Here is a 19,334-nt window from a genome sequence, read left to right as displayed (position 1 = left end):
AATATATTTTTATTGAAAAACTCTGTCGAAAGAATATCTTTAAAATATATTTGAACCATAACAAAAACACACCCCATGTTTTCACGCATTATAATTTGATTATATATTTAACATGAAAGTTTGACATTTCCATTTGTAAATTTTTTTTTTTATCTTCTAATTATAATGTAAAAAAAATGAGGGAAAAATATATTTAAGTGATGACATAAAATTTTGAAGAGAGATCTATAAATATATAAATTAATTTTATAAAATATATAAAAAAAATAAATTAACAAGTAATTTCTATTTGAATATATATATATACATATATTTTAAAATAATATTGATATAGTATTGATATAATAGTAGAGGATAGTTTTGGATAAATCAAACAAAGTCATCTTTCCTCTTTAGACATGGTGGAGTTAGTGTCATGCATGAATTTGTAACTATGAAATTATGAATTCAAATTTATTTTAAGTTTTATCAGCAAAAAATTTACCAATAAAGGTAGTAGGGGTGAGCATTCGGATTTTCAGTTTCGATTCGAAAATTTGAAATTTTTTAAAAAACTAATCCGGACTGAACCGAAATAACCAAAATTCGAAATCCGAAAATCCGTAATCCGAACTAAAAAATTCGAACCAAACCGAAAAATCCGAAATTCTAAATATTTTTATAATTATTTTTTAATTTTTAAATTTCTTTTAAATTTTATTATTATTTTATAATATTAAATATATATAATATATAAAAATTAAATATATTAAAATATAATTGATAAATTTGAGTTTTTTATATTAAAATATAATATTTTCTAATAAAATATTAAATATGTATAATAAAAAAATATATTAAAATGTTATATTTCGGATTAGTTCGAATTTAAGTATACTGAAAATTCAAAATTTGTTAAAAATTCAATCCGATCTAATCTGATAATCCGAAAAATCCGAACCAAATTTTAAATTTTGGTTTGATTCGGATTGAATTTTCAGATTTCGGATATTTTACTTACCCCTAAAATATAGTAGTCAATGACAGTGGCGGATCCAACCACTTTTTCAAGTAAGTATACAATCTAATAAATTATTATTGAATTTTTTTCTATGTCGAAAATTCTACAATTTGTAACACTTAAGCAATTTTTTTTTAAAAATAAAACACACAAGACAATCACAACAGATGTACTACACAATCTAAAATTTCAAAAAAGCAACCAGACAACCATAACATCTAGAGCCGAAAAAAAAAAAAAAAAATTAAATAAATTGAGAAAAATTTAAAATAGCTGACATGGAAAAGATAATTGCAGTCCAAATATAGAAATTTGAAAAAACTAAATCAATACCCAAATCATTCTAGAGAGGATAAAAATAATATATTATATAATTAATTATTAAAAAAATTAAATATAATCATTTAAAATAATTATAAAAAAGAAATATATAATTAAAATTTGTATTTTGGGCCCATTTTAATTAAAAGAAAAATAAAAAATTAATATATATAAATAATATATAGAAATCAAGTGGTGGGGTCCCGTGATCTGATCAAGGTGGTTCATAGATAAACCTTATTTATTTTTTTGCATTGTGTTTAATAAATATTTTATTTTAATGATAGTTAGTGATAATTTTGTATATAAAGACTATTTTATCTTTATGATATGTAAAATTATTATGAAAAAATATATAAATATAAATATAAAGGCATTAGCAATATACAATGAGTCCATATTTATTAAAAATATATAAAGAAATAGATATTTTTTTTTGTTTGAATAATAAAAAATAACAAAATATATACCAGGGGTGGGTGTGTTTGTTTTGGATTTTGAGTTGGGATTTGAATAGTAAAAATTTTGAATTTGAATAGTTGTATGATGTGATATAAATAGATATTGATGTAATATTTTGAATGTAAAATTGATTTTTAGTATAATAAAAAAAATAAAAAATAGGTGTTTGATTTGATATTTTTGGGGAAAAAAATAGGATGAATTGTAAAAATCCAAGCAAATACCTCAAACAAACACACCCTAAGTGGATGAGAAAAACTGTAAATAGCAATAAATAAATAAATAAATAAAAATGTTAGAAGTAAAGAACAAAGGAAGAGCATGAGAATGTCTACAATAAATCTCCATTACTTTTTGTCTTCCACGTCACTTTCTCTTTCCGCCGGATGTTGGGAAGTAAATATCTCATTTTTCTAAAAACAAACAAATAATAAAATGATGTGGCGCATCTCCGGATGGCCTTAGAGGGAGACTTGTGCCCGCTCATTATTTGGCCATCTTAGAGGTTCTTGCAATGCCGGATTGATCGGGAAGAGCATACATTGTGCATACTGAGCCAGTAATTGATCGACGAGCGCCAGCGCCACCATTGCTTCCACGATCGGAACAGCTGCATATCAACCACCGATCACATAATTAAAAAAAAAAAAAAAAAAGGTACGAGCCGCGTGCATTGAGAACAACTTTGCAATAACACATTCATTCATCGAGAAATGTCAGGAGACACTTATCTATCAATGCAATAATATAAAATACATGGAAACCTTTAATTCATCGTCGGGCTTGCTTACCTCGTGGAGCTACACAAGGATCGTGTCGACCACGAACTTTGAGCTCTGTGTCGTGTCCATCTCTAGTAACAGTGTTCTGCTTTATCTGCAAAGAGTATTGCCAAATTGTTCGTTAATGTTGCGCTAGTTGTTTTGTAAGTTAACAACTCATAGTAAATGTTCGAAAGGGTAACTATTGTGGCTTTTTTTTGGAAAATTGTTAACTACGACACAAAATACGAATATTCATGGAAATAAAAACACCTTATTCACCTTACACAAGTCTACCCTCGTATCACGAGACGGGACAATATTATTTTGTATTTAAAGCCAACGTGAGAAGGTTCTTTGAGTGAATTGAACTAATAATGTATTGTATCAAAGGGGACTAATCACATATTGTTTCAAAAATGAGAAAAACTAAACATATAAATCTCTGTAATAAAAAAAATATACTACCTCTGTCCTATCAAAATATAGTACAAATTAAGAAAAAATTGTAAAAATACTTCCATTAGTGTCCTATAATACTAATAGAAGGACATTTGTAAAAAAAAAAATATACAAAAATATTTTTAATGTTAAGTACAATGACGCAAAACATAAATATGACCCTTAGAAACGAACGAAAGGAGTATATTCATACTTTGAAGCAGAAATTTTAATGTAAATAAGTAATAACTTGTATTTTTATTTCTTTATATATAAGAAAAAATATAATGAGTGTGATCATTCAATAGAAAGATATACTAAAATTTTTCAATGACAAAAAAAAAAAAAATAAATAAATATTTATAATAATAGCGGAGGTATATATTGAAAGTGACTTTCTAATATATTTATTTATATATATATATATATATGGAACTTGTAAACTATTCATCAACATTAAAATTTTTAAAACATGAATATATACTTGTTCTGTCGTAAACAAAAGGTACTTATACTTTTGGACATAATTTTTAATATAGATAGATAATAATTGGTATTTTTATCTTTTATAATAATAATAATAAAAAAATGCAAAAAGAAAAATACATAAATATAATTTTTTACTAGAAATACAAAAACTATTACTCTACAAAAATGAGTACAAGTATATATCAAGAGCTCAAAAGTATGCTAAAAAAATGACTAAGATATTGGATTAGTCATAAAACCAAATACTCCCTAAGTCCAAACTGAAAGTATTCTCTTAACCATTGTTGTCCGTCTACTTAAAAATATCTATTGTCTCCTATAATCAAATCACACACTAATATCAAAATATTTTTAAATTTTATATAAATTATAAATATACTGTTACATATATACATAAGTATAAAGAATAAAAGTATCAAAATTATCTTATATATTTCTACTAATCAAGAATATTATTATTTTTTAATTTACTACGAAAACCCAAATATATATTTTTTCCGAGACTGAGGGAGTAAATCTAGAAATGAGCATCATGAGAGAGAGAGAGCGCTAGGGAGACAGAGAGCTAGAGAGAGAGAGAGATCACTTACAAAGATTGTAGGTGTTGGCTTGAAAGCTATTCTCATATTGATAGTTTCTCCATTAGATATTCCACCCTAAAATTGCAATGAAAATGATGAACAAACATATGATCAAGAAGCAAGTATTAATAAACCTTACTTGTATTCCACCAGATCTATTTGTTCGTGTTCTAATTCGACCATGTTCGTCCATGTAGAATTCATCATTATGCTCACTACCACTCATAAATGTACCTGATCAATTTTCATTACAAGGATATATATTAGAACTCAATGTATAATGTCTCTCAGTAAACTAAAAGGCTACCTAGAAAGGTTCATTTTAGTAAAATCTTTGATATATACCACAAGATCTATGAAGATGAATTATTCAACACCAAATAACTACATTCATCACCTGCAAATCCACTGCCAAATTCAAACCCCATCGACGCAGGTAATGAAAGAACGGCTTTCGCCAATTCAGCTTCAAGCTTATCAAACACCGGAGAGCCAAGACCCTAACAACGAAAAGAGGTACATATTTTGATTCTAAGTTATATTGTGAAAGTTTGGAAAAGAGTATCACTTGGGTTTTTACTTTTATTGCCTACATTTACTTGTACTATCTCTTAAATTAAAATCTAAAACAAACTACCGAACGTTGTGTTTGTTTGAGGGTTTGTATTTTTAGTTGAGATTTAAATAGTAAAAAATTTAAATTGGAATAATAGTATGATGTGATATAAATAAGTATTAATGTGATGTTTTGAATGTAAAAAATAAAAAATTAGTGTTCGATTTGATATTTTGGGGGGAGGGGGGGAATTTTGTGTGAATAATGTAAATCCTTCCAAATTTTTGAAACAAACACACCCTAAAGTTTGGCCACCCTTGGCGTAGGTTCACCAAACTCTCCTCTTTCGTACCTATATTTTCATCTTGATTTCACTTAATTTCGCTACACTTCATAATAGCTTCATAGCTAGAGATATTGACCATGTATATATCACTGATCGTGATCATGTTAGACCCAAACCTCGAAAAATTATAAATATATATATATTTTTCACAAAATATCTCATTAAATCTTATTTTAATATCAAACTGTTTTCCAAACCAATCAAAAGAAACACACCTTTAAATTTTTTTTTGAGAGAGAGAGAGCGCGCAAGAGAGTAGCAAATACAAAAAGTTGTGCAAGGAGATAGGGATACCCTTGGGACATTCCGAACAATGCAGGTAGTAACACCGCCAACTGAGTCACCTTTCACTTGGACGGTGTCAATAGCAGCAATCATTTTTTCGGCATACTCAGGATTCGGGCACCTCACAATATTACTCTCTACCTGGCAACATCAAAACTATAGACATTGGTTTTTTTCTTTAACAAGAACAAGTTATGATGACATAAAGAGGAAATGAAGTTTAAATTAGAAAACATGGTAAGCTAAATTAAGGACTTATTATTCAGAACAAGCCAATAGATTGATTTAAGGTGAAGATTTGAACTCCCAATTAGGCTTTATTTTACTCATCATCCTTGTATCGAACAAATTAGTGCTGCTAGCATATATATACTGTGGGAAATAAATTGTAAACGACTCAAAAATTGCATTATTATTCATAATCAAAATAAAGACCTACATATAGGCTCAAATCATAACAACCTAACATATGGATAAAACTAAATTTATAACAATCTAATCTAAAAAACTCAATAACTAAAATATGTCAAGACATACAATACAATCATTTGCAGAACAAAAAAAAAGAGTCAGATGATTGTTTATATATACCTGATCAAGTGTTAGAGTTTCATGATCAACCAAGTTCTCAGGAAGGACAACTTTGTGCACTTGTGAAACATAGGCTAGAATCTGCCAAGAACAAATAGATTTATGAAATACTAACAGCGCTTCTGATATTTTCCATCAGCTCATTAGTTTCTCTTAAATTTAAACCCCACATTAGTGGGGCATGGATCAGCTGCTGATCCCGTCAAGTCAGCATGATGCTGATTTGACCGAATCAACATATATTATAGGAATGGTCATCGTATTTATACATATCTCAGCATATTAATTGTTAGAAATTTTGCGGAAAAATAATGAGATTGTGTTATTGATCATCAAAAGAAAAAGCCTATATATAGCAATAAAAAATAGACTCGATAAACTCAAATTTAAGTAATCTAATTTATTAATAAGATCAAATCTAGATATAAATCTACTAAATCTAAAATTGAATATCTAAAATATCTCAACATCCCCTCAAACTCAAATGGTATAACATAATCCAACTTAAGTTTGACAAGAAAGTTGAACATAAACGCAAAAACAAAAACATAAATAAAAATAATAGTTGACTCTCCATTGGAGCCGGAAACGAGACAACTTTCCACCCCGGAGCAAAAAACGACATGACTCCACCGGAGCCGAAAACGAGATGACTCCACCGGAGCCTAAAGTGACATGACTCCACTGGAGCCGAAGACGACATGACTCCACCAGAGCCGAAAACGAAATGACTCCACCGTTGCCGAAAATAAGATGACTCCACCGGAGCCGAAAAACGAGATGACTCCAACGGAGCCTAAAATGACATGACTCCATCGGAGCCGAAAACGACATGACTCCATCGGAGCCGAAAACCACATGACTCCACCGGAGCCGAAAACGAAATGACTCCATCGGAGCAGAAAATGAGATGACTCCATCGGAGTCGAAAACGAAATGACTCCACCGGAACCTAAAACAGACAAATCGCAAACATCAGAAATATCAAATCGCACGCAGGCAAGAGACAAACAGCGGACAGATGGCAGATCATAGACAGATTTTCGGCAACAAATAAGCAACGAAAGATGGCGGATCGCACGCAGACAACAGACAGGCAACGACAGATGACAGATCACACGCAGCAACAGACAGACGATGGACATATGGCAGATCGTTTTAGATCGCTCGCAGGCAACAGACAAGCAACGAAGATTTCAGATTGCACACAGTCAACAGATAAGCAGCGGACAGATGGCAGATCGGAGACGAGACGAGACAGATTTGCAAAAAGACAACTTGCAAATGCATGATCTCAAAATCACAAGACCTCCGGGTACAATCCAGGTTGAATGTACCCGAAGAAACACGGGTTGGTAGGCTATATCTACTGTATGAGAAAAATATGCTCTGATACCATGTTAGAAATTTTGGGGGAAAATAATGAGATTGTGTTATTGATCATCAAAAGAAAAAACCTATATATAGCAATGCAAAATAGACTCGATAAACTTATATTTAAGTAATCTAATCTATTAATAAGATCAAATCTAGACATAAATCCACTAAATCTAAAATTGAATATCTAAAATATCTCAACATTTATAATACAACATATATTATATTTTAACTCAGCATATGCTGAAATATATATGAACATATGTTGGTCACGCATATGACATATGTTAATCCTGCTAAATCAGCACCATGGTGATTTGGCCGGATCACTACGGGGGCAGCCTTATTATTATTATTCTTATATTTTATTACTTTTTTTCTTTTATCAGGTGCCTTTGGATTTTGTAGTAGATTAAAAAATGATAATATTTTATTAGTCAGTGGAATGTGTAAGGTTTTGACATTTTTGTCTTTGACTTTGTATGTGTAATGTTATGTTTGTAAATTAAGTAAAAGTTAAGGGTATTTTGGTATTAGTGTATGATTACTTTTACTAAAATAGGAAATGAATACTTTGGAGCGAGATGGACGAAAATGGTAAAACAGGTACTTTGAGTTTAGAACGGAGAGAATACTAAGTAATAAAGAGCTAGCTTACTTCAGTCCCTGCATATTGTTTCAGAATCTTCTTTGCAATAGCTCCACCAGCAACTCTCCCAATGGTTTCTCTTGCAGAAGATCTACCGCCGCCCTGAATTCCATTAAACAATAATATCTTGGCCACAGTCATAATTGATTAAATGTAATGCAATGGGATCTTAGTTACCTGGATTGATCTTACACCATACTTGAAATCATAAGTTGCATCTGCATGAGATGGCCTATAAGCCACTGACATGTCACTGTAGTCCTACAGGCAGATGATCACCATATTTGACTTAATGAGCATCATAAATACCAAGAAAAAAAAACAACAAAAAAAAAAAAAAAAGAGATTCATGATGACGAGCATATAGCTGTTACTGGTTTGTTTACATTGTGTTAGTGTTTCTTACATGAAATAGCTGATTGGATGTAATAAATTTTTTCATATAAAAAATTAGTATATTTTTATAGGCAGTTGTGTAGAATTGCATAGAAATAAAATTGAAGGAAAAAAAAAAAAAAAAAACTCAAAAGTAAAGAAAAATAAAACCTAAAGAATCCCTCAAATATTCTGAAAAAATAAATAATAAATAAACTCTCAATTTTCTTACAATATTTCTTTTATTCAAAATTTCCAGTTTTTACTATTTAAAATCTGCGTTTTTAAAAACAAAAAAAAAAAAAAATACAATTTTTTTCTCTCACAAATAATCTCATCATATATTATTTTAATACCAAAGTCAAATCAATTTTTTTTCAAAACCATTTAAAAAAACATACCCTCAGTCATTCATGGTACTCGTCAAAACTGTAAATATGTTTTACTTTAATTATTTAAAATACCATATTGACTTATGAGCATCGTATACTCAAAAGAAATAAAAATAAAAAAAGGACCTCAATGACAAGCATACAACTATTACCTGTTTGTTTACATTGTTCGGGTATATTTAGACTCTGCGTTTTCCGAAAAAAATACATTTTTTTCCTCACCTATCAAACAATATTTTCATACTAAACTCAAACCAATTTTTTTTCAAACTCATCAAAAGAAACGCACCCGCGATTTATAGATTAAATAGCTTGCGGGATGTAATACTTTCTCTAGTTCAAAGTATTCAAAAGTATTTTTTTTTTTTTCTAAAAATGATCACACACTAATATTAAAATACTTTTAATTTTTATTTAAATTATAAATATATCATTACACATACAATTATTTTATAAAAAAGTCAAAATCTTTACACACTTCCACCACCGATCAATAAATACTATGATTTCTTAAAACCCCAAAGGAATGAAGTATTTTTCATTAAAAATTGGTATGTTGAATGGTAATAAAATTGAAAACAAAAAGTAAATAGAGGTAGTATATTCTTTTAACAAAAAAAATGTATATACGTATTTTTCAAAAATATTAATATATTACACATATTATTTTTATATTCACCGCACAATTACCCATATCTCATATAAAAAACATATCCTTCAAATTATCTCACTACAATAATATTTTAAAACATTCAATTTGATTATGTTTTTATAGTTTTAAATAATGTAAAACATATTTGAATTGCATTATATATACACTAAATAATTTTTTAAAAAAATGAACATTACTTAGAACACGGTGATGTTCAAAACAAGATCGTGAACGTGACCTAAAATATGAATATTTTAAACAAATGTATAAACTCAACAGTGTTAGTGTTCAATGTTTACCGCGCCGCTTAGTTAGCCTTTTAATCTATGTCAACTATCATGAGACTAAAAAAATTGATTAATAAATATTTTTTTTAATGAGACTATTATTGATTATTATAATTTACAATGGAACCAAAAATTATGGATTTGTTTGTTTTGTAAAATGATTAGAAGAGATATATTTTCTTTTGTAAATTATAAGGAAGTGTACAAATAATATAAAAATAATAAAAGTGTGTAATATATTATTATTTTCGGAAAATAACCAATTTTCTCTCTAATAATATTTCAAATATAAAATATAAATTTTCAATCTATGATCAGATATAATAAAAATTCTTTTGTTATTTTGTAATTTCCCTCCATCCCAGCAAAGATAAGCTATTTTGTCAGGGACATGTTATTTTAGGTAGTATAATTAGTAAGTTATTAATTAATAATAAATTATGATACTATGTTATTATTTTTTATATGAATAATATTGTTGGTATTTTAAATATCTTTAGATAATATTTCAATAAAATATATGGAATATGAATATCATTTTATTAGATAATAAAATTTGATATATTATAAATAAATAAAAATATTTATTTATTTATTTATAATTAACTTAAAATTAATTTAATAAAAAATAAAAAATTTTAAATATAGATAAAAGTATTTGTTTATAACGAAAGAAATAGAAATAAATGGTATTTGATTGAAAGTAAAAAATTATAAATTTTATTAAATTAATTTATATTTGTTAAGCATATTAAAAAGATATAATAAATTTAATAAAAATAGAAAAATATCATCTTTTATAGGACATATAAAAAAGGAACGTAGCCATCTGCGACGACCACTACAAAAAAATAATATATTTGTAACGGAATTCCGTCACTAAAGTTCACGTAGTTAATGTAATTCCATTACTAATTCCGTCTCTAATGTCATTAGTAACGGAAAAAGTAGATTTAGAGACAAAAAAGTTTTGTTACAAAAATGATTTTTTCTTGTAGTGGACGCAGCTTGAGTGAGTGGAACGGAGGGAGTAGTAAAAAGAGAAAAATGAATATTTGATACTTACAGCTCCTCTTTGCCCTGTATTTGCAACTTCCACTTTGATCGGAGATCCGGTCGTTAAACCTACAGCCAATCAGTACTCAATAAGGCTATCTCCAATCCATTTAACTCTAAATATGCAGTTTCTATAGTAATTTCACTGTAATCACAATCTATTTTTTATTATTATAATTCAAATATTCAATTTTTCTATTATTTAAAAAAAATTATTTTTATAATTTAAAATATATTTTTTAAAATTTAGAAAAATAAAAAATATATTTAAAAATTAAAAAATTTCTTTTTAAAAAAAAAAAAAAAAAAAGGCAATGCCCCTTGCTCGGCGCTGCTAGAGTGCAACCATGCCAAATGAACCAACCCACCAACCCAGCGCCATAGCTGAATTAGTATCAATACATCGCAGTGAATAGCAATTAATAACATTTGAATATTTGATTCAATTAGGTAACCAACCATCAGCAATTCCAGAAGCTATTTTGCAAGTATCGCTCTCCTTTCTAGGGCTCGTTATCCTGTTCTCGCCAGGCCTCCTAAAACACATCAAATCAAAATTCACAATCGACCTATGTATGCGTAACTGATTTAATTTGCTCTTCTTTCCACGAATCCCCCAAAAATAGTATCTAATTTAAACCTAATTTCAAGGTTTTCAGCTTGAGAAATGAAATCAGTAGTAAAATAATCTGTATGTATACCTTCTGTCTAGATCTAGCTGCAGATCAGGTTCGGAGAGAGCAAGCCTGGGAGGACATCCATCAACAACGCACCCTATACTGCCGCCGTGAGATTCTCCGAAGGTTGTTACCCGGAAATAAGTTCCGTAGGTGTTCCCTGCGGCCTCTATTTCTGTTCACATATAATTAATAATTAACTGTGTTTTTTTTTTTTTTTTTTTTTTTTTTTTTTTTTAAAGATTTGGGAAAATTTTGGTTTAAATTTGGTGTTGTGTTCTTTGGTAAATTTTACCATATATTTTTACTATTTAGATTATTTTTTTTTCTCCAAAATTATTGCACCAAACAATTATTTTTCTCTTATTATATTATAATATAAATTTATTTTACATTCAAAATATTACATCAACTTCTATTGATATCACATCAAACAACTATTCAAATTCAACTTTTTACTATTCAAAAATCCAAATCCAAAAACTAAAACCCATAATCAAGAGTTTTGGCATAAGAAACATACCCAAAATACTATAATTTTTCACAACATTCTCGACTTTTCTAGAGCTATACATATATAGTTGCTGGTTTGGAGTTGGGCATTGAATTTTGAATGGTAAAAACAAAATTCCTTCCATTCCAGAAGTAAAGTCTTTGTTGCCGGATACGAAATTTATGAAATATTGATATTATATTAACAATGGATAAAAAAATATGGGTAAAAGACTTTTTGCTTTTATGAGTGTATTAGTGTACAAAATAGTATCAATTGTGTAATAATAATGAAAAAATAATGGTATTTTTTATAATGATATGGTTATTTATGAAAATAAGACTATTGTTTTAAGACGGACAAAAATAGTAAATAAGACTATTGTATTAGGACGGAGGAAGTACTTTTTTCCTCTCACTCAAATACTCCTTCCGTCCCATATAATATGGGCTCGTTACTGTAGATAGGTAAAGTATAATTAGTAAGTAATTAAGAAATGTATATCAGTAAAAGTAATTATTGTATAGTAAAAATAATTATAAATTAAAGTTAAGATAACTAAATAGTTTAATTAAGATTAAAAAATTATAATTTTTTAATTTTAAACTGTCTAATTATATTTTAAAAAAAAAATGATAAAATTATGTGAGACGGATGAAGTATATCTTTTTAAGGTTTTGTAATAAATTTAAAATAATAATATTTTATTGGTTAGTAAAAATTTATAAAAAATTTGATATTTGTCTTTTGATTTTATATATAAAATAATTGTATATAATGATATGTTTGTAATTTAAAAAAAAATTAACGGTATTTTGATATTAATATACGCTTATTTTTACTAAAATAGAAAAAAGGTACACTTTGTATAAAATAAACGAAAATAATAAAAATGATGATGTGAATGGAGAGATATGAAAGTATAAATTTAAATTGATATTTTGTATTTAAAATTAATTTTTAGTATAATATTATAAAAAAAAATACAAAATAATTTTTTATTTAATATTTTTAAAGAATTTTTTTTAATAAATAATACTCCCTCTGTCCCAATACAATAGTCCTGTTTACCATTTTTGTCGGTCCCAAAACAATAGTATCATTTTTATAAATAACCATATCACTATAAAACTACCTTTACATTTTTATTATTATTACACAATTGTCACTACTTTTTACACTAATACACTCACAATGGCAAAAAAAATTTTTACCCGTACTTTTTACCCACTACCAATATAATATTAATATTTTTTTCCGTACCAAACCCAACCCAAACTATAGCTTTGGGACGGAAGGTGTAATAAAATTCTGGCTAAAATCCTACACACAGCTCCAAGAAAAATATACATAAATAGCAATGTTAATCACAAAAATTAGTTTGCCATTTGCCCATTTATGTTTTGAGTGTGATTGGCATAATTTTAAATTTAATATTATTTAATTTTAAATTAAATTAAAACTAAATAATCCTATGCTTGCATTTTTTTAAAGATTTTTATTTTGGAAAACTTTTACCTCAAAAAATATGAAATCAAATATATATATTTTTTACTATATTAAAAATTAATTTTATATTAAAAAATATCACATTAAATACTAATTTATATCGCATAAAACAGCTATTTTGATTTAAAATTTACTACTCTCTCCGTCCTAAAATTATAGTCTAGGTTGGGTTTGACACGAGATTTAAGAAATATTGATATTATATTGATAGTGAGTAAAAAATACGGGTAAAAGATTTTTTTGCTACTGTGAGTATATTAGTGTAAAAAGTAATAGTAATTGTGTAATAATAATGAAAAAGTAAATGTAGTTTTTATAGTGATATGATTATTTATGAAAATGAGACTATTGTTTTGGGACGGACAAAAACGATAAATAAGACAATTGTATTGGAACGGACGAAGTATTTAATACCTCGAATACGATTCCAAAATTTACAAACAAATAGTTGAATGAAAAGTCTGACATAGTGTTGAATATGAACGAAAATTTAGATTTTGTTATTTAATTTTAAAAACAAAAATAAATAAATAAATATGGTATTAAAAAAACAAATGCTTATGTAATACTATTTGTTTGGTTTATGATTTTATTTTTTATTTTATTTTATTTTTATCGGAATTGGTTTATGATTTTTTTCGTATGTGGTACATTGTTTATTTGTATATTTTCTTAATATTATTTTTTTATAATATCACATAAATTATTGTCTAATATATAATATATATATATAAACACAACCTAAAAAATTACACACCAAATATGACAAAAAAATTAGTTCAACTTATTTTTGAGCTATTTGAAAGTGTTTATGGTGTAAATGAGTTAATCAACACTACGTTGATTTCAATCAATAATTGTTACTCTTTCCGTTCCAATTAATTTGTCCACTTTAGCTGGATACGAAGTTTTAGATATAATATAATTAGTAAGTAATTAAAAAGTGTATTAGTAAAAATAATTACGATATAATAAAAATAATTATATATTAAGATTAAAACAATTAAATAGTTTTATTAAAATAAAAAAAAATTTATAAATTATGAATTTTAAAATATAATTAAAATGTATAATTATATTTCCAAAAAAGAAAGAGACAATTTATGTGGGACGAATGAATGTGAAAAAAATGAACAAATTAAGTGGGATAGCGGTAATATTTTGTATTTTATAGACAATACATGATTACTCTTAAAAACATGTATTGTATATATCTTTAGGATGTAATGGCAATCAATGATAACATATACTTTCTCCGTCTCATATTTATCTATTCATTTACTTTTTGCACGGAGTTTTAGAAATATTAGTATTATATTGAGATGCAGCATAAATAAAGATAAAAAGACTAAACTAACATTATTACTATTATATGATATAAAAGTAATATCATTTGTATAATATATTGTAAATTGAAAGGATATTTGTAATGCTAGGTAGATATTACCGTTACTAAAAATATAAACGGATACTTTGTTATTGACCGGACCAAAATGAAAAAAAAAATAGATAGTTTGTTAAGGGACGAATGGAGTATTGTGTGAACAATTGTTATATTATGATAATTTGATTTTGTATAATACTCTATCCGTCCGTCTCTAAGGGTCACATTTAACTTTTGTGTCATTGTACTTAACATTAAAAATATCCTTATATTTGTATAAGTTTTTGTACAAATATTCTTCTATTAATATTATAAAACACTAATTGAAGTATTTTTATAATTTTTTATTAATTTATACTACATTTTGATGTAATAATTAATATTCAAATATCAATATGAAAAAAATAAATAAGACTTTTACAGCCGGACGAATGAAGTATTAATATAAATCATAAGATATTAGATCTATAATATCCAACATTTTGGCCTAGCTAGAAAATGAGTAGGGTGAGTCAAGATTCTATAAATTAGAATAAAATGTATATAATATTTATATCATCAATAAATATGAAAATATTATGTAAATAGAAGTATAAATTTAAATTTAAATTTAAAATTACTTGTTAGCTATATAGTATATTATTGTTATTTGTATTGTTCTTTATATTACTTATTTATTTTATATTTTATTTTAGGCTCAAGTACATTTTTGTATATATATATATATATATTCATTAATGTACGCATTTATTTTAGTAAAAATAATTTATAATTATCTCACCAAAAACTCTAATATTGTTAATAGTTGATATTTTTAAGGTTAGTATATATATATATATATCATAAAATGATTAAAATATAATCAGTATTTTCTAAAATATACCACAAATATTTGTTTTTTAAAAAAATAGATTATAATTGAAGTTTTTTTTGATAAAATTTTATATATATTTAAAAATATTTTAAAAATAATTTAAAATTTTAATAAATCAATTTTCAATTAATTTTTAAATTATTTGAAGTGTGTCTATTAATATAAAATATATATACTTACACTTTTAAATAAAGTACCCCATTCGTCTCTCTTCAAAGGGGTTTTTTTTAGGATTTATAGTAAATTAAAAAATAATACAATATTTCACTGGTAGAAGTGTACAAGAGATTTTGATATTTTTATCTTTTGATTTTAGGTATAAATTAATTGTATGTGTAATGATATGTTTATAATTTATGTAAAAATTAAATGGTATTTGATATTAATGTATTACTATTTTTACTGAAAAGAGAAAAAAAAAATATTTTTGAGTAAAACATACGAAAATAATAAAAATGGTACTTTGAATTAGAATATAGAAAGAATATATAATATTTTGTACAAAAATATGTACACATTATTTTAAACAATTATATTATCCTTGTCTTCTAAAAATGTGCCCACTTTTTATTTTTTGTTCGTCTTTAAAAATATTCTTATTTTTTTATTTAATAAAATATTATACAATTTTTTATATTTTTTTACTATAAAAAAGCAAAAATAACAGAAAAGTATCAATCAAAATCCCATATTTTTGTAAGACAATGGGAATATGTTGAATTATACAAATAAACTTATCATTAATAAATTATTTATAAAAAAAATAATTTAAAATAAATATTTATAAAATAAACATCAAAACAATTTATATAAGAAAATAAATAAATAAAAAAGTAATACAAAATCTATTTCTTTTACTTAGAAAATTTTATTTTAATTTTGTTTTACAAATAATCTTTAAAATAATTATATATAAAAATATCATATATAATCTTAAAAATTGTGAACTTCATCTAAAAATATATAGGGTGTGTTTGTTTGAAGGATTTTGGTGGATTTCCACTATTCATCCAATTTTTTCCCCCCAAAAACATCAAATCAAACACCTATTTTTCATTTTTTATATTATACTAAAAATCAATTTTACATTCAAAACATCACATCAAACCCTATTAATATCACATCATACAACTATTCAAATTCAAAATTTTTACTATTCAAATCCCAACTCAAAATCCAAACCCTCAAACAAATACACCCTATGTTTGTTTATTATTTTAGTTAGAAGTATTTATTTTTTTATATTAAGTATAATAAATTATATCGGTAATATAAAATAAGTAATATTTTAATGTTAAGTATTAATTTTTTGTAAGAAAATAAAATATATATACTCCCTCCATCCACAAAAAAGTATACAATTACTTTTGGCGCAGTGTTTAAGAAATAATAGTATTTTAATTATATTGGGTAGTTAAAAGTAGTGTAATGACATTTTTGCCCTTGCTTTTTGGTGTAAAAGTAATGATATGATGTAAAGTGGGGGTATTTGTGGAAAAAAGTAAGGTATTTAATGAAATATTTACTTTATAATTGGACGTTTCAAAAAAAAAATATGTATACTTTCTAGCTTGACGGAGAGAGTATTATATATTGAAAAGCGTATAAATAATTATATGTAAAAAAACAACAGAAAAAAGAAGAAGAAAACTAGAAATAGTCCAATCGCATAATAGTGTAAGGGTAAAGAAACATAATAAATTAGTTTAACTAAAATCAAAACAAAAATTAGTAAATCCATCAAAACCAAAATTAAGAAAAGAAACTAGATTGTCCGTAAGGGATGGTCTGGTAGTGTAGGGGTTGGACTTGCCACACATGGTTCGCCTAGTGTGATTTTTCCGTCGAATTTAGTTTGTATGGTATTAAGTTCGACTGAGGGTTTATAAAAAAAAAAAAAAAAAGAAACTAAACTATGGATGTAACTTCTTGTTCACGTATTGTTTTTAGGTGAAATGATTTCTTATAAATACTATTATAAAAATCCAATATATATACATATTAATACAAAATATTATTTTTTATATTATCAATAAAAATTTTCATACTTAATACTACATTCGTTCGTTTCTCAGAGTCACATTTACCTTTTGCGTCATTTTGCTTAACATTAAAAATATATTTATATTTGTATAATTTTTTGTACAAATTTTCTTCTATTAGTATTATAAAACACTAATGAAAGTATTTTTATAATTTTTTTTTTTAATTTGTACTACGTTTTGATATTATAATTAATATTAAAAGATCTATACGCAAAAAGTAAATGAAACTCTTAGAGTCGGACTAAAGTAGTATAAAAATCATATACATTCAAAAACACGTAGTATAAAAATCATCTACATTCAAGAACACATAGTAAACAAAAACTAACTAAATAAGGAAATTTAAATAATAAACTACTTGAACTAAATTGAGAACCAAAATGAGTTGGTAAATTATATCCATTAAAATTGAATTTGAAAAATGAAAAAAGATTTATTTAAGATGTTTTTCTATATGTGAAAAACGGTATGATAATATAAATATATATATATATATATATTTATATTAAATAATTGATTTTTTCTCCGTCCCGCAAGAGATGAACTATTTTGTAACGGACGGACACAGTATTTTTAAGTAGTGTAGATGAATAAGTTATTAATAATAAGTTAAAATATTATTTTATTATTTTTTATATGAGTAGTGTCGTTAGCATTTTAAATATTTATAGGATTATATTTCAATAAAATATATACAATATGGAGGTTATTTTGTTGATAATAAAATTTTATATAATACAAATGAATAAAAAAACATATTTATTTATATAATTAAGTTAAAAATAATTTTATAAAAAATGATAACTTTTAAATTTTTAAAAATAAATTGTTTATTGCTTAGAGAGATAAAAATAAAAAAGTTTTGAGTTGTCCTAATAAATTAAAAATTTAATTAAATTAATTTATACATTTAAGATGAATAAATTTATTAGAGGTCATCCTTCATAGGATTGACAAAAAATTTTAAAAATCATAATTTATAATTTTTTATTTTAATTAAATTATTTATAGGACAATTTATATGGGACGAGAGTATATAAAAAAAATGATAGGGTGGACCTAAACGTGGGGAATGTTGGGATCGGCGGTCCGGCAGCTTCGAGCGGAGTCGGAGAGCGGCGCCGGCGAATCTATCGGAAGTATTATATGAATATGGAGCAGCCGGAAAGTGTACGGTCGAGAGGCACCATGCCATTCTTTATAGTATTTCTCACTCGTCAGCCTCACGAGGGTTTCCTTGCTCAATGCTCATATATATATATATATATATATATAGGCACACAGTTCAATGATGGCGACGAAAATTATATTTGGTTTTAAAGGTGTGAATTTGCTCGATCTATCATTTACAAAAAGAATAATACTGCCTCGTAAAGCAAATATGTGCTCATTTAATATGGCACGAGTTTTAAACAAAGTGAGTAATAATTGTTATTTTTTTATAGTAAAAATAAATATAAAAGTATAATGATTTTTTACTTAAAAAAAAAACAAGAATAATTTTTTATGACTAACCCAAAAAGAAAAGTGAGTATAAATTTGAATGACGAAGGTGTTAGCATATTTTTTATATATTGTCATTTGGGGCCCACATATATATATGCATATATATATATATGCATATTGAAACACTCTTTTTTTGGTTAATATATAATTTTTATTTTCCGCAAATATTCAAATATGGTATTAGAGCTTATTTTTCTTCTGGGATAGACATAGTTACTAATCCTC

The 19,334-nt window shown here is 25.8% G+C and overlaps 1 protein-coding gene across 1 annotated transcript; it reads right to left on the bottom strand.

Annotated features, from left to right (window-relative positions):
• Nucleotides 1-2,085: 2,085 nt before the first annotated feature.
• Nucleotides 2,086-18,835, bottom strand: LOC127244835 (chorismate synthase 2, chloroplastic-like). The gene is made up of 13 exons (XM_051265357.1): nt 18,663-18,835; nt 11,323-11,473; nt 11,081-11,157; nt 10,632-10,690; nt 8,037-8,120; nt 7,869-7,961; nt 5,834-5,914; nt 5,252-5,383; nt 4,453-4,555; nt 4,195-4,289; nt 4,065-4,130; nt 2,575-2,659; nt 2,086-2,393 (listed from the first exon to the last, which is right to left on the bottom strand). The coding sequence occupies exons 1-13, from the start codon at nt 18,796-18,798 to the stop codon at nt 2,245-2,247; spliced, it is 1,311 nt and encodes a 436-aa protein (XP_051121314.1). The 5' UTR covers nt 18,799-18,835; the 3' UTR covers nt 2,086-2,244.
• Nucleotides 18,836-19,334: the final 499 nt, after the last annotated feature.

This window comes from Andrographis paniculata, unplaced genomic scaffold (genome assembly GCF_009805555.1).
Source record: "Andrographis paniculata isolate CXL003 unplaced genomic scaffold, ASM980555v1 Contig21END, whole genome shotgun sequence".
Classification (NCBI taxonomy): Eukaryota; Viridiplantae; Streptophyta; class Magnoliopsida; order Lamiales; family Acanthaceae; genus Andrographis; species Andrographis paniculata.
The sequence above is the reverse complement of the archived record's forward strand: the minus strand, read 5'-3'. Positions and strand labels throughout refer to the sequence as shown.

Coding starts and splice junctions, on each gene's coding strand:
- LOC127244835 (XM_051265357.1), bottom strand. CDS start 18,798: ATGGCATGGTGCCTCTCGACCGTACACTTTCCGGCTGCTCCATATTCA. Junction 5,384..5,833: donor AAACTCTAACACTTGATCAG/GTATATATAAAC, acceptor TGATGTTGCCAG/GTAGAGAGTAATATTGTGAG. Junction 4,556..5,251: donor TTGTTCGGAATGTCCCAAGG/GTATCCCTATCT, acceptor TTTCGTTGTTAG/GGTCTTGGCTCTCCGGTGTT.